This window comes from Drosophila takahashii, chromosome 3L (genome assembly GCF_030179915.1).
Source record: "Drosophila takahashii strain IR98-3 E-12201 chromosome 3L, DtakHiC1v2, whole genome shotgun sequence".
In the NCBI taxonomy this organism is placed as follows: domain Eukaryota; kingdom Metazoa; phylum Arthropoda; class Insecta; order Diptera; family Drosophilidae; genus Drosophila; species Drosophila takahashii.
The window spans coordinates 2,938,610-2,964,345 of NC_091680.1; the positions used below are offsets into that span (position 1 = coordinate 2,938,610).

The following is a 25,736-nucleotide window of genomic DNA, read 5'->3' on the forward strand; positions in this document are numbered from 1 at the left end:
ATCTAATATTTTTGTATGATCCCCAAATCCGTTCTTTTAATATAAGCTTTACTGTATCTATCCAATTTAGTTGCTCCAAGGGTTCCTAGCTTGATCTGCGACTGCCATTAATCAATTACAATACAAATTAATAACCCGGCTATTAAAATAAATTGTGTGCCCCACTGGCAGCGATGTAAAGCGATAAAAAAAGCAAACCAGTCGAAGTCACTGACTCAATGCGACGTGAGTGAGTTTTCAATACACAGATACATATGCATCTACCAATAATTCTCGAAAATCTGAATAAATTTTCAAGTGTAACGGGGCAGCGGAGTGAGGGGAATAATCACGTCGAGTAACTGAAATATGAACCATAAATGGCATGACATCACTATAAACAGGCCGACCATAACTAAGCCTTTATGTACGTATATAGCATAAAACAAAACCATTATGCATATGGCGACGGGCGCCTCCCCAACCTCCCCCCACCCCCACTAAACATACGTCACTCATTGCGAAATTGAATCGTATTTCAAGTGGCGCACCAACACGCACCGAGCCGTTAAGATTCGTAATATGCATTTGGACATTTAGAAGCGTCTTCGTTTGGCACTCGTTTGCAGGTCCGAATGGCGGAAGTACTCCAATCCAAAGATCGTGGCCAAGTGGGAGTGGGAGGATTTGTGTTCGCTTTATACCCCACTCCAAGAAAGCAAGAGACCCGGCAGAGACGGCGATGATATAATGCCAAAAGCCCCATCGGCGGTTCAAAAACAATAACACCCAGGAAAGGAATGTAAGGTGGGAAAGTCGAAGATTGAAGTACTCTTGTCTATCTAATACTAATAAGCTTGATCATACAATAACTATAAGATTAATATTAGGTAAAAAAAAGTATAAACTTTTTTAGAGAGCGTTAAAATAAATATTGATGATACCAAACCTCATATCACAATGGTAATCTTCGACTTTTCTTCAGAATATCTCCACTTTCCATGAATTAAAAAGCAGATTTTATTTAATTTAAGATACTAGGTTATATGATTATAATAAATATAGATCTTAAATATCAACTATGGTTTTTTGAAGGATTATTTTATTGCGTTTTTTAAACAAAATTCTACATAATAATGATCTTCTTCTTTACTTCTAATCCTGTAATTTAGCAACTTATAGGGTATACAAAACTTCTACCAAAATCGAATAGAATAATCCAGATGAGAAGGATGGCAATGGGGGGCTACAATCGTCCACTTTGAGGCGCTTAGCGTGAAACACGTTTTTGGCTTTTAAATTAATACTTTGCGGCAGCGGATAGAACACGATTTCGATATGAAATTACCTCGATGCTGTTGTTCTTGTTGTTTTTGTTCGCTGCTGTTATCGTTTTGTGTGAAATCATTGCGCATTTTTATAGAGCGCCGGACTCTGAGCCGCTCTTTCATTACGGCCATTGGCTACGTATACGTAATCCCGAATGCCGATCGCCGATTTAATTGGGAATCACAATTTGCGGAGGCGTTGGCTTGTTTTACCTGATTTATTTTGCAAAGATTACTTTATGAAAGGTGTTGTTATGGCATCCTTTTCAAGATAAATTACATAAATATATTGGAGTTATCTAACAAATGGGTTAAGATCTTTATAACTTTGTTCTAGGATGACAACTTAATTATAAGAATAAGAATAAATTGTACCAGAAAAACAAGAGAGAACGCTATAGCCGAGAGCCTAAGCTAAAGGGAGTGCGAGGGAGATAAAGATATGCAAGTAATAAATCGACTGCTTGTATTCCATTATTTGCTCATAACTTTTTAATGAATGGTCCGATTTTAAAATTTTCTTCTACACTTCGATAGGTATTACAAGCACAACAAAATGGCATTTACACCTTTACAAAATCTGTTTTATTTTAAAACGTTTTGTTATCCTCCTTGCAATTTTATCTTTTCTTTATAATTAGTTTAAAACCCCCAACATAGTGAATCATTTTGTGAAAATTAAAATGTGGTTTATTTTTCTCTTAAAAGTTCATCATTCAACCTTGACCCAAAATCCAATGGCACACTCATCTACTCATTAATATGCAATTTAGGTACATTTTCGGATCACATGTGTGTCTTTTTGCGACAATTTCATTTTGTGGCTGTGGCTGTGACTGCTGCGAGTGCTCCAATAAAGGTGAGCTAATTGAATACAAATTGAAATTGGCTAATTAAAGCGACATAAATCAAATGCTCGTGTATACTACATATATGTATGTTTTGCTCCTGATCAAACATAGGCCACAGGGGCCATAAAAAGTTGTTTGTATAAACAGACTAATAAAAAAGCAACCGCATCAATATTCGTGTGTGTGAGCCATTTGATAGAGAGCAAACAGCATTAACGTATTGTACAAATATACCGATATGCAAATGAATTTACTGAATTTACCTTTTTTTACCTTTTTTCCCGTGTGTGTGGATAGCACGCTCTAACGCGCTTGCTCTGTGCCTCCATTAAACTTAACTCGATTTTGTCATAAAACAAAAAGCAGCAAAAAGCATTCTGATATTTTGTTATTGTTCATTTAGCTGGGGTTTTGTGCTTTTTTCGCCTCGATCATCAGCGGTTCGCTCAAGTGATGTCAGACTTTGGGGTTCTATAAATACCCATCCATCGTCGAAACATAAAACAATTTTCAGGTTTTTGTTTGTAGGTCGCACTTTCCCAGGCCAGCCGAGAAAAAACAAAAAATTATGAGTACACGTATTGGGCAATCTTGTTGCGGCCATCGAATGCAATTTAAATTTCAATTTAATTCGCAGCCAACAAAAAGATAATTTCTATAATTGTTTCTACAAATTGTTGGCCACGACTCGTGGATCGCATCTGCAACATCTGCAGCAGCAACATCTACTGTTTCTGTTGCAGCAGCAACATCCCAGCAGCAACATCAGCAGGAGTCGCCGCCTGCAATGCGCAACTTTCATTGAACGTTTATCGGCGACTATCAGTTGCCATGTAAACATGCAATATATTTCGCGTCTCTAACTCGAAAACCGCCGAGCCGTCGCTTCCACTCCGGTAATTACAGCAGCTGCGATGCAGCGATGCTCCACAGTGCTACAGTGGACCCCCGGAAAGCGGAAATTGCTGGGTATTTGTTCAGCCAGTTTGTTGAGATTGGGTGTATGCAAGAATTTCCCATTTAACATGGCGATTAAATACGTTAATGGGTTAATAAATGGTTTGAAAGAGGGCACTTAAACGAATTTTTATTGTTTACTTTTGGTTGATCCTAGCAGGTTTATTTAATAGTTTATTGAAAGAAACCAACTTAAACTTAAATCTACTCAACATTAACTGCAAAACATTTATTATTATTATTGTCATCATATTTGTTTTTACATTAAAATATATTTTATTAATATTTAAATGATCTTTTTTAGTCCCTAATATGAAATTTTAAGCTGTTCCTAGATGGAAAAAAATTCTGTTTACAATTCTTTTAAAAATCAAAATTTTAAAAATTAAAAATCTGTAAATACAAAATATTTATAAAATTAAAAGATATTTTAATTTTAACGAGAGGTCACTGTATTTTTTGGCGTGGCAAATTTATGCCCGACTGGTCGCTGCTCCTCATCTTTTTTTCCCCGAAAATCCCCTTTTTCCCACTTATTTTTCCAAGACCGCTTTCCTTGCTTATCAATCAGTGCGTGCCAAACTGTTTTGTCAGTTGCGCTAAGTAGCAGCTGCATTATATCCACCGATAGACAGCATATCCCCAGTCGGCTTTCGAGTGGATCTCAGTCCGCAGTCCCCTCTACTCCAATCCGATCCTCCATATCCTAACCATATCTGAATCCCGAACCCAAAGACCGAACTCAAAAGGCAAAGAGACAGGCGACTGCGTCTGCGCATAGAATACATTATTTTTAGCGCTCGAAAAACGCTGACGACACTCACCAGCTCACACTAGCCAGCTCCAAGTGTTGGATACTGTCAGTTAGGGCTGGAATTTTTCAATTACTGATAAGATTTACGGCCTATTCCCCGTGACACGCCATCGCCGATGGTCGATGGATGAAGAAGTGGCCTCGTCGAAATTATTTGCGTATGCCAGCTTTGGGCGTGGATTTAAGTCTTCTTTTTATGGCTGTATTTACTTAGATCAAAACATCTTATAAAAGTTAGTGGCCTATAAAAATAATGAATGGAGCTGGCATAAAATAAGGGAGTATAATGGTATTGTATTCAGAGACTTGGAATATGTGGGATGGCTTATAATTTTGAAATTTAACTGGGGATGAAATTGTGGAGAAAAAGGTAACAGTTTTTTAAATGTTTTTAAATAAAACTAAAAACAAATAAAAAATCTACAACAATTATTTTGTATTTTAGTAATGACATTAAAACTAATATATAAGTAAGGAATAATTGGGTAATTAAATTTCAATTTAAAGTCACGACATCTTTACTAATGTGCAAGTGAGTCATCCCCAACTTTGATTAACTTTGAACTATTTTTTTAACTTGACAAAACCTAACCTTTTCCCTCGAACCAAAACCCATAAGTCACAGTGACAAATCACTATCACGTGACTGCATGGCAGATCTGAACCAAAGTCACAGTTTCTTGCAAAATGCGAAGAGACTTGCTCTTTCTTCAAGCGGGCGGAATGCTCAAGCTTTTCATGCGTAAATTTATGTGCCTGCCAAGCGTCGTAAACATTTCTTTCTTTTGAGTTTGAGCCTTGGTGCGGCTTGCTTTCTATCGCTCGTCTCTTTCATTACACCTAATGCCATCTTTTTCAGTGCGCAGCTGCAGCGTTTCACCCACGCCAAAAGGCCCGTAGGCAATGGCACATAACTCGTATAGTGCCGGGCATAAGTACATGCTCATATGTCTGGCCAATTTATGAGTGAAAAGCTGCGACTTTTACAAACGAAACTGGCCATAAATTCAATTAGAGTTTTCTGCGGCTGGCGCCTTTTCGTGTGTGCAAATCAGAGCAAATCTCGATCGGAGATCCAAGATCTAAAATCCTAAAAACCAAAATCCAGGTCGACAGTCGCGCCCCAATTACTTCCGAACCAACAAAAAAAATCCAAATTAGTTTCGCGCATTAGATTCAATTAAAAGAGATCTACAGAGATCTTCAGCACGCTTCACATTTACACGGAAAATCTATTTATTTAGAGAGCGGAGACTCTGGCTAAACAAATATGTAAATCCTCTGCCTTTGAAGTTTCTCCATTCCAGTTTATTTCAGCCTTTTAATTGCCTTGAAGTTAATTTTTCATTTTCAGTGCCAGCAGAACATACACATAAAACGAGAGACGTTTTGTAACCAGGCCCAGAAAACATTCATTTCCCCTTTTCAAACACTTGTAAATATTTTCGTGTTGCATCAACCAACAAACATTGTAATCGAAATTTGCGTCAGAGCCAAAAGACGAATCATCCATTGAGATTGATGCCCGGATGGCCAAGAAGTTGAATGGTATATGGTCTGGTTTGCTGCTTTTTGGATAATTACCTCTGGGTGGGGCCGAAATACCAAAGAGTTTATATGTAAATCATGTCAGGGCGATTTTAATACAAGATGAGTTAGGTTGCCCATGGAGATAAAGTTCCAATTAAACGCTTTGCTGACAGACAATGTGTTTTGGGTATGTTGGGTATTCTTAGGGAGTTTCTTAGATTTTGTGGAACTTACCACATGTTTTAAACTTTGCTTTCAACGAAATAGCTCTCAACCATTTTTCACAGGCAAATAAATGTCATTCAAGTAGTCACCACAAAATCGCATTGTGCCACGCAAAACTTTGCAGATATTCATATTTTCAGCCAGCACTTAACATTCAAAATCTTAATAACTCAACTTTGTTTTGCAGTTGGGTTGGTACACAGAAAAAATATATTAAAATATTAGAGAATTAGAAGTAAAATATTTTTGATAAAATATTTTACAAAATTCTTTAAAAATAAAATTAAAATCCAATCCTAACATACATCTTTCTTATCAAGCAGTAAAAATAAATTTTGCAAACTTGTTATTATTATTTCTCTAGTTTTTTTTCTGTATAAGAAAACTAACCGAAAAAATTGTCTGTTGCCTGTTTCGGAAAAATAAACCCAGAAAGGAAGGAAACTTTTGACATATTTGCATAGTTTCAGCATACAGCCGAGGGATGAAGGGGGTTTCGGTTCCTCCAACTTATTGTTTCTTTAATCTCATGCTAAAGCATAAAGTTTAAGGAACTTCCGCTGCCTTATTCCCTACCCCCTTTAAGAAAAAATCGCCCACCGCCCACGTGGAATTTATAACAATAATACCGTGCTGAGCTCATCGAACATTTTTTTAGCTCATACATTTGTTTCATTCTTTTTTTCCTTTTGTGTTTTTGTTGTACATCTGCTGGCTTTTATTGTGGAATATTGTGTATTTATTTGTACTCTTTTGTTGTTCTTATTTCAGTTTTTTTTTGGCTCTGTTTCGTTGCTAATTTGTTTACCTGAGAGAGAACCTGTGAGAGAAATCGACGCTCTTGTTTATTTTCAACAGCATTTTTTGGGACCAGTTCGAGTATAACAACAACAACAAAAACAACAACGACAGGTAAGCAACATTTTAGTTTTTCGATCCCGAAAAATCAAATTGAATTTTGTATCCAAGCAGGCCAGCGGAAATTTAAAGAAATCAGTATATTTTTGGGGTCGCTGAGTTTTTATTTTCAATTCAAGGAAAGACGAGTGCGAGCATGTATTAAAATCGGAAAAACGTGTTGAAAGGCTCGCCAAGTGAAATGTTTTTGCATAATTTCCAGAATCAAAAACTCAGGGGAGAGGAAAAAAAGTGGTAAATCAAATTAAATGTTTAACACATGGAGCCCCGTGAGTTTCATAAAATTATTATTCTGTATAGAGAGAAAAAAAAAAAAATTGGCACACTGAAATTTCAATGGCCCGCTGGTTGAATGAACAGAAAAGTTGGGGCCGCAAAAAAAGGGGTAAAAACCATATAAACCGATGCTCTGCCTATAATTATTGAATGTTCGCCTTTGCTTTGTTTTTTTTTTCGTTTCGGGGCATAAAACTTGTAGCGCTTCATCAGAAATGTTTCTCAATCTCAAGTTCAAGTCGCAGCTTCAAGTTCGGATGAGATGAAAAGGGGGAGGTATAAAAGGGGGTTCCATTCTGCAGAGAAGACCCAAATAAAGTTTCTCTCTTAAGAAACAGAAATGAAACCCAGACAGGTAGCAGCTGCGCCTAATTGTCGAAAGTATCTGGCAGATACATTTCTTTTTGTCACGTTTAGTTGGCTTTTTGTGTGTCTTATATCTTGTATCTCTTGTGTTCTGATGTCAGACAACCTTGAACCTTTTTTGTGGCGTTTGCTGCCGCTTTTCAAATATTTAAACCCGCTATCAACGACTTTTGCTTTCGTTGTTTTGGAGTGCTAATTGGCGCGGAAATCGAGGGAAGCCGGTTTAAAGTTTAAACAATCGAAAACAGTAAACCAGTTTTGGGCATTAGAAGTTCATGAATTTTTCAGTGCTAAAGTCACATAGTTTTCTGCTCTAGACCTCGAGGGGGTGGGTCGCGACCACATCACTTGATGGAGGTAATGGGATTGGATAATTGTAATTATAATTATTATTATAGGAATTTATCAATTAAGGTAGGACATTACAGATCAATAATATATTAATGATAGGTTAGAGACTGGAAAATTATAGAATGGTCGTCTGTTGATTTTAAGTCAATTGATTAGTCGTTCTTTTGATAAGAAATTGAGATAAAATATCTCGTGTAATGATTTTTTGGTGTTTCAGAACAACTTTTTTAACAGCCCAGACAAGTTGAAGTATATACATAGGTATACAAAAATATATAGCTCCATTAAAACGTTTCATCAATATTTATTACGGAGAAGATTATGTCGTCACTCAAATGATTATCTCATTTGTATTGGAGAAAGGTCATGTTTTTGTTTGACAGGCATAATTGATGTAGAGATTTTCTATAGAGTAATCCATAGTAGAATTGGATTATAATTATATATGACAATCATTTTAATGGTAAAGGTCGAATCTAGATATTTAAAAATAGGTAAAGAGAATATAAACCTTTAAGTTTATACCTGATTTAGTGTTACAATATAAGTATTTATTTAAGTCCTTCTATTGCTATATATTTAAATTGCTTTACAGAACTTCCTAAGGATATATCACTATTAGTGGTTTTTCAGTTGGGGTTCCTTCACCTATGTAAATATTTAATTTTCTAACCAATATAAATGTCAGCCAAAGCCATTTCTTTTGGTCAATCTACCACCTAACGAAGTGCTTCCTAGTTTTTCTTAGCTTTATGATTTATTCAAGATCTCCCGATGCCATGTCCCAAATCTCTTCCCAAGTCCTCCCAGATCGCTTTCCGCATAAATTTTCGCGCACTTCAAGAGAGCTTTCTCCGTTCTGCGAACACTTCTCCTTGGCGTATCTAGATAAATGTTTCTTCATGTTTGTTTCCCATTTCTTGGACTTTTTTCCCTGTTTTAGTTTTACTATTTTTTTGTATCTTTTTTTGTTTACTCGAATACAAGAGTACAACTCACTTGTAGGAGCGCTATCACCAGCTGGATGGGTCCGCAGCGGACGACAACGGTGCCGATGGTGGTGGCTCTGAGGGATGAGGAGGTGGTCGAGGAGGTTGGTGGAGTGATGTGGGTGGTGCCCGTTCCCGTTCCCGTGGACATGGCTGTGGACATGGCCTGACTCGGAGTCGGCGACGATGATGACATTGTTGCTGAATAATTGAAGGCGTCTAGCTGCGACTGCTGAGATTGCTGCGTTTGAAGTTGAAGACGGGGATTGGGATTCGGGTTCGCATTTGGGTTCGAGGAGGAGGCGACCGAGTAGAGCGAAGACATCGATGAGTCTAGGGCTTGGCGGCGTTCCATGGTGGCTTTTTCCCACTAACTTTCGAGAATTGAGCTTGAGTGCTTGTTGTATTTTTGTGTGCTATTTTGCGTGGGCGTTTTTAATCTCTGTCGTTTAGTTTTTCTCGTAGTTTTTTATTGGTTTCTATTATTTCCCCTGCTTATTTCGCGTGTTTTGCATTTTGAACTCTGTTTCGAATGTAAAGAACTATTAAATTGAGTCACTCGCGTTAAAAATTTATTGGGGATCGTTTCGATTTCGTTGCGATCGCTATCAACGCCGGCGATCGTCTGAGAACCTCTGCGAATCGGTTGGTTTTCGAAACGGAGAATTCTTATTTTGCTATGACTTCATACTCGCGCTCTCCCTGTCGCTCTAGTGCCTGTTTATTATGGCATAGTGTCTATATATACGCAGCTATATAGTCCGAGAGAATCGTGTGTACTTTTTGCATATTGAGCCTGAGAAAATTGCCTTTGATGCGTGTGCTAGTCTCGTTGTAGAAAAACACAAAAAATAACGAACCCAAAGACAATGCTCGATTCGCGTTTATTTTTAAAACAACAAACTATTGAGTAATTTTTTTTGCCAAGCTAAACTGTTGTTCTAGCCCAGATACTCAGATGCTTCAGATACAGATACTACAGCATATAGGAAAAGATAAATCAGACGGATGTACGTCAGATCTGCAACATGTGCCAATTGCATTTTGGCAGGAGTCTGTCAGCTTTCATGGACTTTTCAATACATTATGTATATTTTTGAACACATTACGCATACGTCGTGTGCACCCAGCTGCCTCTATTAGGTAATTTTTCGGCGTTTCTCCCAATTTTTAATAGTCGCCGCCATTGCTGGCGTAATGTAAACTATTTTAATTGTACTTTGGCGCTGGCTAAAAATAAAACAGAAATAAATTGGGAAGAGCAAGTTCCCTTTTATAAAAGTTTACAGTAGCACAATTGAGGAAATGCTTGGCTTCCATATGTTGTTGTCCAAAAAAAAAGAAAAGAAAGACGATGATTGAAATTTTCTGGGGCGTGGACCTTTTAGTATATTGAAAAGCCAAACGAAAAATGCACATGACTCAAAACAAATACGCTTTTCAATGCATCAACTCAGCGAATATTTTTAAAAAAATATGCGGGCATTTTGTGTCGATTTCTATTTGTTAAACATTTTGTTTTGTATTTTGAGGGTCGCCACAGTATAGAATATTTGACAACAACAATAAATTTAGCACACTTTGTTGATTTCATCTTCAGACGAGGAGAGCACAAAAAAACTAGCGCCAAGCGTTTTTGAATGTCAAAAATGTTCTGGCTAAATTATGGCTGATTAGCTTTCGTTTTTTTCCTCGCTTTTGAAGTGCCAAATTTATTGTTTCTTCCTCGTTTTTCTTTTTTTGCCTAACTTAATTTACATAGATATGTTTTTATTCGCACATTATTCGAGCGGAGGAGAAGTAGTGGAAAATTAAAACGCGCGCGCCGCTCTTTAAAAAGCAGCCAAACAACCGAACGCCGCGAACTTCGAACAAGACTGACCAAAGTTCCGAAGACTGAAGACCGCAGACCGAAGACTGAGCAGATTCTACGGGCAGCAGCAGAGATGAGAAAGAGAAACAGAAGATTTTAACCGATTCGCTCAGTTTATAGAGTTAAGTTCTCTTGTTTTGCTGATCTCTTGACTCTCATTAAGCTCAGTTTTGCAAAAAGCCGGCTTTAATTTTGAGCAGAGAGTGTGTGACAGAGAAAGAGAGTGTTCGGTAGAAAGAGAGGGCAGAAGAGGGGCTTTGGAGACGACATAAATAAACAAGTGCTCTTGGCATTCGCGGCGTCGTTAATTCATGATTTCAATTTTTAATGCCCTGCGCCCGGCTTTTCAGCAATTACAATACCAACAAAAGGTATGGGGCGGTATAAAGGGGATTTTTATGAAGGAAAAAAGGAATAGAGGAGTACATACCCTGTGATTGGCAGCCCATTTAAACTCAGCAAAACAAATATGATTTTTAGGAATAATGAAACAAAGTTAAAAGATACAGAAAATGATAAAAAAAAATGCACGAAAGAATCTTATTTTAACATTCTAATCTAACATAATTGAATTTATTTTATTTTTTTACAATATTTCTTATTTTACTGATACTTTAAATTTTTCTTCTTTGGTCCTATACACCTCTTATAAGAAAGGGTACTCCAAACCACAATATATTCAAGTGCAGCTTTGGTACTTTAATAACAGAGTGAAGAGAGGAAGAGCAAAATTACAACACCAGAACAGCAAGGGAAACCAGACGGTATCGTGTCTTAATAGAAAGCAAACTGACCGCCCGCATTTCAAGCCCCCAACCTCACCTCCCATGATATGAAACTATATCCCTCAATTTATGGAGTATTTTTCACCCAAAATGCGTGTCTTGAAGCTTGACTTTAACTCTGGTTTGCCATTTCGTGCAAAATATCCATCGCATGCAATCAATACCTTCCACTTGCAAGTTATTATTTTTCGCTATCATCGTTGTGGAACTTATCAAATTATTCTTTCAGCGCCATTAAGTCACGAAATCTGTTCGAATGGCATGAAAAGAATCTCATAGATATTCGGTTCGCCTTTCTGGATGATCAGCTCGTTGAGAATAAATTCTTTTCACTCACTCATCACACTGGGAACATTTTATTTATATGTTTTTAATTGAGATTAATGAGCCACTTCAGTGAGCAACCAGCCCCTCTTAACCCCATTTTCCCCGCTTCACCCACTGACAGTTCACATTTCAGATAATTGAAATCACTTGAGGACCACTTGTTAAATGTTTAGAAAAGGGCCACCCACGGAGAAAAATATTCAACAAAAATTATTTAGGGTGAAAAGAGTCCCAAAGAGCACTCAAGGGTTAAGTGCAGATGATGGCAATGATTTTTTTCGACTCCAGCCTAAAGTTATGCAATGTTTTTTCAGGCATTTTCCCCTTTACTTACTTGTTAACTTAAAAATAAAATATCTGAAAAGTTAATAAGTTATGGAGAGAATTTTTGAATGATTAGCTTTATTTTTGGGGTAAAACATTTTCCAATATTAATTGCACTATATTTTTTGTGACTGTGTGGGGAGAAATAGTTAAAAATAAATATTAAACATACAATTAATGGCAAAAATTTCGACTGGCTGTGACTGAATTAAAATTTCTTATATTACATATTTGATATATAAATTATATTTCATGTAAGCATTTTGGAATTCTCTAATTTTGCAAGCCTTAAACTAAATAAATTTCAACTAACAAAATAAATATTAAAGTTACTAAATAGTTATAAAGCAGGAGAAAAACTAAAGTAAACACGAAACAAATTTGAAAAATAATTATAAAATAAGAATATTATTTTTAAAGCCAAAATAAAACAGTGAACAATCATGCAAAGTAAATTAGCAAACAAAACAAAACAGAGAAAAAACCTTTAGCTCATAGGCTAAAATAAGTTGTGGGGAAAACATCAAAAATAATATGCCAACTAATTAATGGCAAGAATGTCGAGCAGCGGCAGAGAAGCAAATGGCGCGGGTTAATTGGGCGGGAAATCATTCTTTCAGGTGGGACAGGTGGTCCGGATCTACAAAAATCCCTTGATCGTTTGTTTCGTTATATTCTCGTAGTATTTACTGCGTCGCCAGGACGTCGGCGGTTTCGATTCGTTGGGGTTAGTTGAAGTCGGAGCGGTATTAGCGGTATCACCAGATCGGTAGCTCACCTCCGGCGTGTGGGCATTCGAGATCCTTGGTCCTGTCTCCGTCGTAATCCCAGTGGCCAAATTGAATCCCTCCACCTCTGAATCCGATTCGATGGCCTGTGGCAGGGGAAGTGGCAGTAGTAAATGCTGCTGCTCCTCATCATCCGGCGTGGGCGTCACACTCTGACTATGCAACTCTGCCACGCCCACCACACTATCCTGATCCTCACTTTTCATCCTCTGCTGTCGCGCCGAAAAGTAACTCAGTTCGGAGCTGTCGAAGGACATGTTGACCGGGGATTGTGGCAGTTCGGGTATCTCAAAGGTGCTCAATGTGGAGTCATCCGCCTCGTCGAAGGAGTTCTTAGCGGATCCTATGTAGGAGCTAGTCCTTCCCGAGGCCGTTTGGAAGGAGGAGGAGTGCGAGTTGGGCGTGAAGTTGCCCTCGGAGGCGGTGGCGAAGGACTCGTCCTCGGTGGATCGGGAGTGCCAGTCCTAAGGTAAAGATAAATATCATATTATTTTATTTATTTAATATTATATATTATTTTTAATTTAATTGATTATTTGATTTATTTCATAATTTAATTGATTGCTTTTAAAGATTTTAGTATTACAAAAAAGCAGTCATAAAATCGGGTTGGAAAATAAAAGAAGAATAATAGGTAAATCTACATCATTTCGATTTTTTTAAACATTTTAGTGTGTGTAAAAATAAAATATAATTGCTTTATTGTTCTGATACCTTAACCCATATAACATATTTAAGCTTACCTCGATGCTTCCCAGTTTCTTGATACCATGACTCGTAGTGCCATTTGTTATTCCATTGCTGGCTGCTTTCTCCTGCTGCTGGACATCCCGGATGACAGCATCCAAAGATTCGGCCACCTCGGCAATGGCGCCCAACTTATGGGAAATGGCAGCGCAGGCAAGTTCGTTGCTTCCAGTGGGCACAACCTGTACAGTTTGTGGGGGAGCCTCTCCAGGCACCTCACTTCCAGCACTACTAGTCCTTCCACTATCATGCAACGGACTTGGACTGCTATCCAAGGGCAATTCATCGGCCACGACACTGAAATCACCAGAAAGACGGGGATTATCGGGGGCTCCGGAGTCCACAGAGGCAGTGCGTGAATGCGAAGGGGTTTCATTATCGGTATAGTCGCTCTGCGGATATGTTTCACTATCATTTCGTATGAGGGCTTTGATCTTATCCAGACTTTTGAGGGGTGGCCCCGCGTCCACCTCATCCACCCCATCCTCCTCCTCATCTTCCTCTAGGGTTTCCTCTAGTATAATATCCCTTTCTATCGAGGCCTTGGCTATCTTGGTCTTGACACTCGAAGTGCTGGCCGTATCATCATCGTCCTCGTAATCCTCATCTTCACCCTGCGTATCTTCACTACTCACTTCCGGCAGTTTGCTGGCCTCATTTATGGCCTCCAAAAGTCTACTTAGATCGCTAGAGGAATCACTTAGGATCTCATGGGGCTTCCGGGCCAAATCCTCCTCTTCGCTGGCCAAAGGAGCAGAGGTATTAGCCTGATTTTCTACGGCCACATTTGGGGATTTACTTTCACTTTCCTCGACCTCATTGGGTGGCTCATCCACCACAATGCTGGGCACTTCCGGCCTTTCGGGGGTTACTTCCTCATCGCCCTTTGATTTGGCAAACAAATTACGAAATCTGGCAAACATTTTCGAGCTTTTTCAAGCTGGCGCCTCCTTTTTTTGCTGGTTTTTCTGGGGACTGGGGTCTGGGAACAATTAGTTTGACGTAAGACGCTTCAACACGCTTTTGGCTAGTGGCCAGTTGAAGGGAGCTATGTCTCTCTGATAATTGTGGATTCAATTATTCACTTTGCGCGGGGATTAGCGAAAAGAAATCGAGAGTGGGCTACTATGCAGACGACACTTCTATATTTAACACCTTCCTATCACAATGCTCCCCACTTTGACCCACTTGTCACGAATGTTCTCCAGGAAATTCACTCTTTATCTCATATAGTATACACTAAATATATATTTTCTTTCCGAGTGTTCCATTAATTTGACAAACTGACAGTTGAGTTGTCTTGAAATCTCCCGCTCCGAACCGAGAAACCGAAAGACTGAGAAATCGGAAGGGGACCGAACGACGAACCGCACTGGACCACGCACTGAAATAGACTACTTGGATTTGGACGCCGAATGATCTTCTATATTTTCTTCTTTTATTTTATTTCAATATTTTTGTTAGCCTTTTTTTCGACTTTTGGGTGGTGGAACTTTTTGAGTGCGTGGCGGCCGCTTGACATTTGTTTCATTCTGTCAAAAATTATTTTTGGCCGTCTAGTTTGCGGTTACTTGGGAATTATTGAGGGGTTTGATGGGCCTTTTTATGTCTACAAATTGGTTTAATTATGTTCAATTTTATGGAGACATTTAGTAGGTGTTGTACACGTGTTTAAAATAATATAAACAGAATTTTTCCCTATCATCGTATTATTTATAAAAATATGAAAATGATTTTTGAACGTTAATTAATTTCGAAAATATATTTTCTAAAATATATGAACATGTTTTTTTATATATTCTAAGGTTTTTCCTTTTATATTTCTGCCTATTTAAATTTTCCTTATTTTTTGTAAAGCGTATTTTCAAGTTAGTTTGATTTTTCATACATTTCAATTCCCATTTATCATTTCTTTTAGTTTTATTTCTAGCAACTTGTTAGTTCCTTGTTTTTTTCGTTTTTGTTTTGCCTCTAGTTAATTTGCCGCGAACTCGTGGGATTTGAGTGAAAATCTTTCTCATGTTTTAGTTGATATGCAGAACGTTTTGCTGTTATTTTTTCACCGAGTTCTATGCGTTGAGCATAATGAAGTAGCCGCCGATTTGTAGGGTTGAAGTCCAAGGCACTCACGCAACTGCCACTGCAACCTATTAACGATTATAATTCACTTGAACTTCACTCACCTCTTTCCTGTCAGTGCATCCAAGACGAAGGGCTCTTTGAGACGCTTCTTCAGCAGTCTTCCCAATCTGACCATTCTTCCCACTTCGACCAGCAGTTGCTCCCTGGCCACCAGGTGGCGCTGCAAACGCGGAGGCATTTCTCCCAGTGGAGATAGCTCAGATTCGATTTCTCCTTCGGCATCGCTACTTATTCCACTGCTACTGCGATTGTGCTGCTGTCTTTGTTGCTGTTGCAATTGGGCGGATAATTCCTGGGTCAAAAGTGGACGCAGTTCCCTCAGCTGTCGATAATAGGCCTCTACACTGCGATGAAAAACGGCCGAGACTCGCAGTCTGGTCATCTGCTCCTGGGCCACAGCTTGCAGACTGTGCCAAGTAAGCTGCAGTTCATCACTTATCAAACTCTGGCCGAGATTGGATTGTGACCTGGATGCTGCGGGATCCAACTTGCAACAGAGCCGCAGGGTTTGGGAAGCCTCCAGCAACTGGCAGCCATAGTGGTAGATGCTCTAGAGCAGCAAGATTGTAGAAAAATAAATTTTAAAATATTAATTTTTATTGATAAATATTTAGTAAATGATATATTAAAAAACTTTTTAAAAATGTGTATAATGCAATATATTTAAACAAAATGTAAACTATTGACTATTGTATTTACATTTTAATTGTTTTATTAGATGTAAAATATATTCCCGAAATATAAAAATTTTGAGAAAATATTTTTAAAAAATCAACATTTCATTAAAATTATATTTTCAGTGCTTTGATATTGAATAAAACATTCAATCATAAGAAGAATAGATAACTGAAGTAATTAAGATTTTTCTTTATTAATATTTCCAAGTACTTTAAGAGCCCTTCGAAAATAAAATATATTTCATTGCTTTGATACAGAATAAAACATTTAATGGTAATGGGCCAGATGGAAATCCAGATGGGCAACCTTGTATCAACGCACTGAGGCCTTGGTTTTCCGCCAGAAAATTCGACTGGCACTTAATGTTTTATCGGTCACTCTGCCGTTAGCCAAACAGGCTCTCCCTTTCTCTGTCTCTCCAACTTAGTTCCCCCAAAAAATAAAAGACCAAAATAAAGAGGGGAAAACTCACCCGGCCGGTTTCCTCGAACCCCTGCAGCTCGTCCTTCTGCAGCTGGATCTCGTGGATGTTGCAGCCGACATGGGAGTGGCATCTGAGCAAGACGGCATAAAGCTCCTGCAGCCAGTCCCTCGCCCTCCGCGCGTCCTCCTCGTAGGCATGGATGTGGGTCACCTGCTCCAAGGTGAGCCGCTGCAGCGCCAGCCGACTCCAGCACACCTGACGCCGCCGCCTGCTCTCGTCGATCTGCCGCCGCAGCTGGGCGATCTCGGGGCTGTAGTCCAGCTGGAGGTCACGGCCCAGAGCGTCTTTCACCGGCATCGCCAGCATGTCGCTCAGCTTTTCACCTTCACGCACAAGTTCGCGCTCGACGTGGCCTGTGGATTGTGGATGTTGGACAGAAAACTTAGAAATCGGTTGGATGTTGCATATAGCGCGAACAGAGATCGGTTCGATGCTATATTTACAGTTTGAGTTGGAACATATTTTTATTGATATTGCTACTAGAAATATTATTAGGATATGAAAAAAAAGTTGAAAGAAATATGTACTTGTATTTTAGAGATTTGTGGAATGTTGAAATGAAATATTTTTGTACTAATCGAATAGCTATAGAAAGCCTGTAGTTTTATAAAAATGCTAAAATAAAATTTGTAAAGAAAAATATATCGCTTCGATGTTAGTAATCTCCATCACAGTATTGTATATATTCAGTTTGAGTTGAAGTAGATCTTAAATGTGTTTTTTTCTCGTACTATCATTGAAATTTGAAAGCGTGACAATTGGGTAATATATTTGTTAAAAGTTGTCAGTTTGCTGTACTTTATTTTGTCATTCCTATGATAATTATCAGAGCAATTTTAGCATATTTTTGTCAGGGTTCGATGGCTAAAGTTTAGGTTGGGTTAGCAAGGTTGTATGAATAACATTATTGTTAATTTTGAAATCGTGATATTTTATCCAATAATTTCTTTTAAAATAAAATCATTAAAAATATAATTTTAATATTTCCAGACTTACCCAACATTTCCTGGTTCTCCTTTAGCTGCATGAGTAGCTGTTCTGCCTCGGGCCAATCGAGTGATCGACTGTCCACCTCTACCACATGATTCCCAGTGGTCAGGAGCTCCTCGAATTGCTCGAGGAGTCGGTGGAACCTCAAGGCGGTCATGAGGACGTTCCTCCTTCTCTCCAATCTCTTCGCAAAGGAACGACACACAAATTGCATGAAATCCCTCTGCGAAAGGAGATCCTGGCAAAGATCCTTGTCCTTTGGAGATGCTTGCCTCTCTCCGGCGAATCTTTCGATTTTATATAGCAACTCCGCATAGCAACCATAGGTTTCCCGGCACTCCAGTTCCAGTTGATCATGGGCAGATCGCAGGGCCTCACAGCCCCTCACATCGCCGGCAATGCTCCTTTGGCGGCTCAGCAGCTGCTCCGCCTGCTGCAGGATCCAGTTGGTGACGAAGGACACCCCCTCCTCCAGGGTGCCGAGTTCGCGTGCCTCCCTCAGAGATCTCAGCAATTCCAGCCAGGCCGTTCGAATGGCCGTTTGTTTCTTCTCGATCTCATTCAATCGCAACTCGATGCGGGCACGTTCACAGACGAGATCGGGTGGCAAAAGGGGTTTCAGCTGCTGCTGCGGGGGAATTCCAGTGGCGGAGTGTGCCGGCATTGGCGGGGGGTGGGCGTTCACTGGCGACTCCGAGGCAGGTGCGACCGCTTGTGGCGGCGGTGAATGCGTCTCGTAGACCTCGTTGAAGCGGGCCAAGATCGCGTTACCTGCACAATGCAATAGAGTCGAAGAGAGAAGAGAAAAGGGAAAGGGGTTGAGAAATGTGCAGTGAGAAAAATATATTGGGCCTTGAAATTATTTAACATGTTTGAAATAATGCTCCCAATGGAAATATTCATCATACATTTTTAAAAATTCCGCATTGATTGGAAGATAATGTTGTATTTTCGAAATTTAAAACATATTTTGGAAAACTGTGACGCAAAATAAAAAAAATATATTGCCAAAACTAAATATTCCAAAATTTAGAAAAATTCGCGAATTATTCTCTATTTTATTTTTGAATTACTCATTTCTATTATTCTCTATTCTCTATTTTATTTAGATTTAATTCACAATTTTTCTTTAAAATGTTTCAAAAACAAACAATTTAATTTATAACTTGAAATCACTTAAGTTTTTATTTCTTACAGTGTACTTAGGCCTTTCATTGCGGGGGAATCAGATCTATCGCTATTCACACATCCACAAAAGTGAAACCTCATTCCCGGAGAGGCTTTAAAATCCGAGTCTGTGCCTGGCTCTTTGGACTGTGGCATGTGCCACCATTTCGTTGCGCATCACCGACTTTTGTGGCTTTAAGTGAAAGGTCACGTTTGTCGTTTTTGTGTTGCCAAACCCACGCAATCGAATGAGAATTCGGTCGAATTTGAAGTCGTTTTTCGGGAATTGAAGTGTGAACAGTGAGTTCTGTAAACACGGTTTGCCCAGGGCACGATGATCATCTCAAACCGCAAATGATTCTCGAAAATAACTTAATGAAGCCAGAAAAGGTTTTGACTCTTTACTTATCAAAAACAGGTTTTTATAAACATTTTTTAGTAATTTTTTAAAAACCTGTTAATGAAAAGTTTGTTCTTTTCCAATCAATCAATATTTTGCTAACAATTCTCAATTGTAAAATCTAGCCTAAACAAAACCTATTCAACATTATAAATTTGTATATAAACTTATCAAAACGGTTTTTTCTACCCAAAAGACCTTCTGTAGGCCTTTATTTCAATCAAATTCAGTGCCGTTAAAATCAACCCACAATAAAAACGACAACAAACGGCGCGCGAAAAACGAGTTTGCCAAACGTGGCGCATTTCTAATTGAAAACCACACACAAAATTCAATGATTTACTTGTCACATGTGTGTTTGTCTGTCTTTTTCCCGACAACTCGTTTGCTTCGAGGGCAAAACGAATTATGTTAATTGCTTGGGGCAGCCAAACAGCAAAAACGACTCAAAAAACAAAAGACTCGAGCCACGAACTCGACTCACCCATGTCGATGGCCGTTTCTATGTCGTTTTGGACACCGGCATGCAGCTGGGCGCACTTCTTCAGCTCCACATCCGCTTCCGCCGGCCGCAGAGATTTGTGCTCTCTCAGCAGAGCCAACAGCCTTTCCATCGATCCCAAAGTCTGCACATGCGATTTGGTAAACTCGTCGATGGACTGTGAATATATTTGTAGACATTATTTGCCGTTCGAATGGAAATTGGGGCTCTTACCTTGCGCTGCTGCAGCCACAGATCGTAGTTGAACTGCAAGGTGCCGCCCAGCTCCTCAGGCAGGTTCTGCGGCTCTATGAACTTGAACAGCCGAGCCTTCGACAGCACCAGGGGCTATTTAGAAATACACAGGGAAAAAATGATAAAAATTGGGAAATAAATATAGATTATCATATATTTTATGCTGATATTTGGATTTATAGCATCGTTTTTTTAAATAAATAAATAATTTGGCTTTTTAGGTTCCTTTACAAAAAAAAATTATCCATTTCTTTAGGTCCACATTAACACAATTAATTATACTCTTTTCAACCAAGTTCAAAAAAAAAATACCTTCAACAAAATAATTGTAAATAATATTTACTAAATATATAATTTATGATAAGGTAAATATAAAACAAGAAAGGAAGCTAGCTTCGGCCAGCCGAAGCTTATATACCCTTGCAGATCATTCCTATTAATTAACAAATCGCAAAAATGTTCAATTTTCTAATATTTCTCATTAATTTTCCGATCGTTCCTATGGCAGCTAGAATTTATTTCCTATTACTTTTCCATTAATTTTCCGATCGTTCCTATGGCAGCTATATGATATAGTCGTCCGATTTTGATTAAATTAAAATTGAAATTCGGAAATATTTAAAAAGAGTCATATCCTAGAGTAGAAGATAATACAATAAAAACCAAAGAAGCTTGAATTTATTTCCTATTACTTTTCCATTAATTTTCCGATCGTTCCTATGGCAGCTATATGATATAGTAGTCCGATTTTTTAAAAAATTAATTCGAAATTCAGAAATATTTAAAAAATAACATCCCCAAAAGTAGAAGGTAATATTTCAAAAAACACCGAAGCTAGAATTTTTTAAAGTTTTTTTTTTCCGATTGTTCTTATGGGAGCTATAAGATATAGTTGTCCGATCCGGTCGGCTCCGACATATATACTACCTGCAATAGAAAGAAGACTTTTGGGAAAGTTTCATCCCGATAGCTCAAAAACTGAGAGACTAGTTTGCGTAGAAACAGACAGACGGACAGACGGACAGACGGACGGACAGACGGACAGACGGACAGACGGACAGACGGACATGGCTAGATCGACTCGTCTTGTGATGCTGATCAAGAATATATATACTTTATGGGGTCGGAAACGTCTCCTTCACTGCGTTGCAAACTTCTGACTGAAATCATAATACCCTCTGCAAGGGTATAAAAAGGTTAACTAATTATAAGACATTTTATATGAAAGGATTTTCGTCAGAAACATAAAACTACTGTATAAAAGTCTGGACTAAAAAAAACGGGAAGTAGCCAAAATCACCCACAAGGGATTGACATAAAAATCTTAAAAAATAAAATAAATTCTGTATTAATTTGGAGATGCGTACTAACTATATATATTTTCCACAAACTTTTTCATACTTCTAACTTATTTTGAAGTGCATCCCTTACAGTAAACAAATCTAGGTCACTGACTCACCTCTCCCTTGACCTGGGACTTGGTGCACGGCTCCACATGCTTCTCCCAGAAGCCCTCCGCCCTGACTAGATACAGATCCACATTGATGTCGCCCCCGAAGAGGGCGTATATCTGGCGCACCTGCTGCCTCGAGATCCGTGAGCTGCTCTCCTGGGCATTGACCACCACACTCACGCCATTCTGCAGAACCGAAGCGCTGAAAGAGATTGATGCCAAGATGGTTAATCGGTTGGGTTTTCGAGAGAAAAGAGAGAAAAGCGCTTTTAAACGCTTCATTAGCCCGCCAGTTAAGATTTGGCTTTAATTAACCACCATCGCTTGTTGTTGACCCATTGCCAGTTGATTGATCACAATCAATATATCCATAATTCATGTGGCCTTTTCCCTGTCTTATAAAAGTGTGTTTGATGGCTACCTCGTAAAATTAAACAATTTGCCTGTTGTGCCAATAAACAAACGAAACTAAAATGGGGAAACAACAAAAGAAGGGCGTTTCTGAAAGGCCCATAGGCTGTGTTGTTCGACCTTTAAGTAGGGTACGAGTGGTATTTGATTTTCATAAATTAATTTTAGAGTGTTATTTTCATGAGGAACATTGATGGCAATGGGCTCTTATTTACATTTATGTTCAGGTGTAAAATTACCAACATTTGTTTTTAAACATAACTAAAATGAAAGTTAAATGCATACTAATTATCATAAACATTTATTAAGAAATATTTTCTTAGAACTCAAATAAAACTAAATTTTAATTTTCATAAATTATGTTTTGAGCGATACCAACATTTATATTTGTGTTTAAAATAACTACCATTTCCTGTTTTTATTTGTTTCATTATATTTCTAACTTATTTGCATACTTAAAATATTATGCAACATTTTTAAGAGTTTTTTAAATAAATTAATCTTTCTAAATATGCAACATATATTTTTTTTAATTTTTATTATGGGATATTAGCACTCCTTCTCATTCAACAACACGTTTAAGCATTTAATTTGCCTGAGAACTCTGACACTTTGCTAATAAATAACCAGATTTTGTGAGGCCTATCTGCAGTCATAGCCCCCCTTTCGAGACCCGTTTTCAGACCCCTCCCTCAGCCGAAAGCCGTGTCTAATGAAAAGTAATGCATTAAAAGACGACAACACAAAAAATGGGCCTTCATCATCTGCGGGCTATTTGCATATTTCGGCCATATGCTAATGAGTCGTCGGCATTTTTTGTTTTTCCGTTTCTAATACCCCAACGTAAGACCACTTAATTCCCGATTCTCACCTGAGCGAACGCTTCAGATAGTCCAGAGTCACCTGCAGATAGCGGCGATTCCACAGCTGCAGATCGTTGAATGCGTTGACAACGAAGATGATGCGCTTCTGGCGATCGAATCCCCCGGATAGATAGACACTTCGCGTCTGCAGGGCATTCAGCACGTCCTCCTCCATCGGTAAAGGGATTTTAATGATGGGATCGCGATGATGATGCGGCTTTTCTAAATGCTAATTGAAGCTTTTGTCGCCGCACACATTATTTTTGTTGTTTTTCTGCCGAGACAACAACAAGGCGGGATTAGGATTTTCTTTTTGTTTGCTGCTTTGGAAAAGCTTGAAAATTAATACAAGTCACAGTTATGCGAGTTGTTTTCGTTGCTTTTGCTGCTGCTGCTGTTTTTCTTGCCGCTGCTGCACAATGCTGCACATTTCCAAATGCCGCGAGACTTTGTTGGGGAACACGTTTGACAAGTTGCAGCCTGAAACTTCGGCTGCCTTTACTTTACTTTACTCCAATGCACCGGGAAAAATTGTTAAATGTGTAAGAACCATTTTTAAATGTCATTTACATATCACAAAAATTTAATTGAATTTTAAAAAATATTCCCAAATATTTTCTTTAGTTATAATATTTTGTATTCTACCAAAGCATATTAAATTTCCTAGAAAACCATATTAACTGTATTATTCATTAATCCTTCATCTTACAAAAATATTTTATTATCAATTTAATCATTTTTAAAATGAATTCTTTAATATAATATAAATTTTATTCCATACAACATAATTTTTTCCCAGTGCCTTGCCAGTCTCTCCACATGATTTTCACTATTTTCATGTTAGTTTAAGTCTTTTTTGTTGGTTGTTTTTCTTTAGTTTTTTCTGTTTGGAGTCTCTCTATCTCTGGGGCCTAATGGAAAAATTCCATTTTTGCGCATGAGTATTTTGACACAAATTGAAGTTTTAGCTCTTTACCCTGCCGAGTAACAGCAGCAGTTTGAACTTAATTTGTCGGTTGATAAGGGGCGCGGCAATCTCAAACACTATATAGTACATAGAGGAGCAGAAGAAAAAGAGCCAAGTAATTCTTTCACTTGTGAGCAAGAAAAGTACGTGCAAAAAATCCTGTTTGCTGGCAGTCTATCTTACAGTTATGCGTAAGTGGTCGATGCCTCTTTTCCTGCCTCTCACTCTGGCCATTCCGCTGCCAATCTTGCTCCGTTTTTTTCTATACTCTTTCAGAGGGTACTTGGATATCCCATAGATTTTGGAGATTTTGTTGAAATTGTTTATCTTGATTATAGCATTATCACAAAATTGTTATCAATTAATTGTGTTTATCACTTTTATTTATAAGACTTTTTCAAAATATTTTTATCAGGGACCGTAAATAATCATTATTTGAGATTTTTATTTTGAAAAGACTACTGTGATATTTTGTTTTAAACGTCAAAAATAACGTTCTTTTTACTCTTGTCCACAAAGTATATGCGTTTTAACAAATCTGGAAAGCAAATTAACTGTTATTTGTTCATCTCTATAAAGTGCATAAAAACCAGTTAAATTGTTGATTAAAACTTGTAAAAACCTCAGTAGGCCTTTTAAAATAAAAATCTCAAATAATGATTATTTACGGTCCCTGATTTTTATAGATTACATATCTGGCTCCGTTTTTTCACATCTTTTTATGGGATATTTGAAATTTACTAGATTTTACAGATCTAATTGAAATTGATTATCTTGGTGAAATAATTTTGTTATAATTTAAAAATCTCCTTTATATTATTGGAAGTTTTTTTTATACGTTCTATTTAACGGAATCTATTACTTTTCAGAAATTTGAAAGTTTCTGAATCCTATTCTAGCTTATTGTAAATATAATTATGACCCATTCAAAATTAATAATAATATTCAAACAAAAATACTATTGAGACAACAATAAAAAATTTATTTATTTATAATTTACAAAAATTTTATAATATTTCTTCCTATTAGGGTATTTTAATATCGGCTTTTCGGTCCCAACTTCCTTTCCCGTTTTTTATGTTCTATGTTGGCAAAGCAATTTGCACTACTTGGCTTGACTCCGGGTTTTGATGGAGCAACCTGTTCCTTTGGCTGCTTTTGGGAAGCTGTAATAATTGTCATAGCCTAGCGGTTTTCCCCCCTTCCCACCAAAAAACCCCCCTCACTGCACTAGCCCACCGCCCCTTCCGCATTGAATTTCAATTAATGGCAGAGGACAGGTAAAAAACAACCTTGCTGTGCAGCAACTTCGGTATTTCAGGTTTCAAATGTCAGTACAAAATATGAACGGAGTTATGTCTATATTTTTATATCCCACTGAGCTCAGCGAAAACTCGGCGAAAAAAATCATGAAAAGGGTAGCTGAATGTGGAGAACCCCGCGGGGGAACTCTTAATGCCTCGAATCTTTGGAATCGGGCACACCTTTCGGCCTAAAAAAATCACTTCCAAAATAGACAACAACAACCACCGTTTGAGTTGCTGTTTTGTTTTCTTTCAATTTCGTTAAACTTTCTTGAGAACTTTTTTCGGGTTTTTTGTTTTTCAGGGCCTCGACTTTTATTTTGTTTTATGATATGACGATAAGATCTATGCCAACGACGTCGACGGGCTGTTAAATTAATTGAAAAGTTCAGCGGTAGCAACAAAAACAACAAAAGTCATTAGCATTTCTCCACACAAAATTTGTTTTAACAGCTGACAAATGTTTTCGCCTGTTTCGAAATGAGTTTTTCAGTTCATTTTGTGTGTTGTTTAATGTTGGGTAATTTGACTTCGTTTGATATGCAATCATACTTTTGAGGATTTCGAAACAAAGGGAGTTCTTATCGCAAATACCGAAATTAAACCGAAATGATATGATATACCGGAATATCGTTCATCCGCCCCGTCCGCCCGCGTGGAATTCTCGCGCTCAACTGAAAGTTTTCCCAAGTTACCTTTAATTTCGATCTTAA

The 25,736-nt window shown here is 38.0% G+C and overlaps 2 protein-coding genes across 8 annotated transcripts in view; both read right to left on the reverse strand.

The window, feature by feature from the left end:
* The window catches only part of zormin, a 34,156-nt gene extending 23,686 nt beyond the window's left edge, over positions 1-10,470 (reverse strand). For 4 of the 5 annotated variants that reach the window (XM_070215941.1, XM_070215939.1, XM_017160679.2 and 1 more), the window contains exons 1-2: positions 10,365-10,470; positions 8,595-9,107 (exon numbers count right to left, since the gene is read on the reverse strand). In XM_070215941.1, coding sequence (XP_070072042.1) covers positions 8,595-8,939 — 345 coding nt within the window. In that variant the 5' untranslated portion in view covers positions 8,940-9,107; positions 10,365-10,470. Of the gene's footprint in view, positions 1-8,594; positions 9,108-10,342 lie in introns of all 5 variants that reach the window. The other variant, XM_070215936.1, reaches the window with a different exon arrangement.
* Positions 10,471-12,273: 1,803 nt separating this feature from the next.
* LOC123002347 (SEC14 domain and spectrin repeat-containing protein 1-B) lies at positions 12,274-25,690 on the reverse strand. 3 transcript variants are annotated; one of them, XM_044394484.2, is made up of 10 exons: positions 25,576-25,690; positions 22,761-23,026; positions 21,485-21,680; positions 20,005-20,118; positions 19,774-19,948; positions 17,729-18,493; positions 16,721-17,085; positions 15,612-16,120; positions 13,425-13,725; positions 12,274-13,145 (listed from the first exon to the last, which is right to left on the reverse strand). In XM_044394484.2, exons 2-10 carry the CDS (start codon positions 22,925-22,927, stop codon positions 12,534-12,536), a joined length of 3,204 nt encoding a protein of 1,067 aa, XP_044250419.1. In that variant the 5' UTR covers positions 22,928-23,026; positions 25,576-25,690; the 3' UTR covers positions 12,274-12,533. The 3 variants fall into 3 exon arrangements, with proteins under 3 accessions (XP_044250419.1, XP_017016174.2, XP_070072043.1); XM_017160685.3 differs by lacking the exon at positions 25,576-25,690 and having other exon boundaries at positions 13,425-14,340; positions 22,761-23,075; XM_070215942.1 differs by lacking the exons at positions 12,274-13,145; positions 13,425-13,725 and adding an exon at positions 15,256-15,562.
* Positions 25,691-25,736: the final 46 nt, after the last annotated feature.

Bases quoted from the DNA above. Each gene is read 5' to 3' on its own strand.
- LOC123002347 (XM_017160685.3), bottom strand. From the start codon at position 22,927: ATGGAGGAGGACGTGCTGAATGCCCTGCAGACGCGAAGTGTCTATCTA. The intron at 21,681-22,760 runs GTGAGAATCGGG...AATCTCTTTCAG, and splicing joins TATCTGAAGCGTTCGCTCAG to CGCTTCGGTTCTGCAGAATG. The intron at 19,949-20,004 runs GTAAGAGCCCCA...ATATATTCACAG, and splicing joins TGTGGCTGCAGCAGCGCAAG to TCCATCGACGAGTTTACCAA.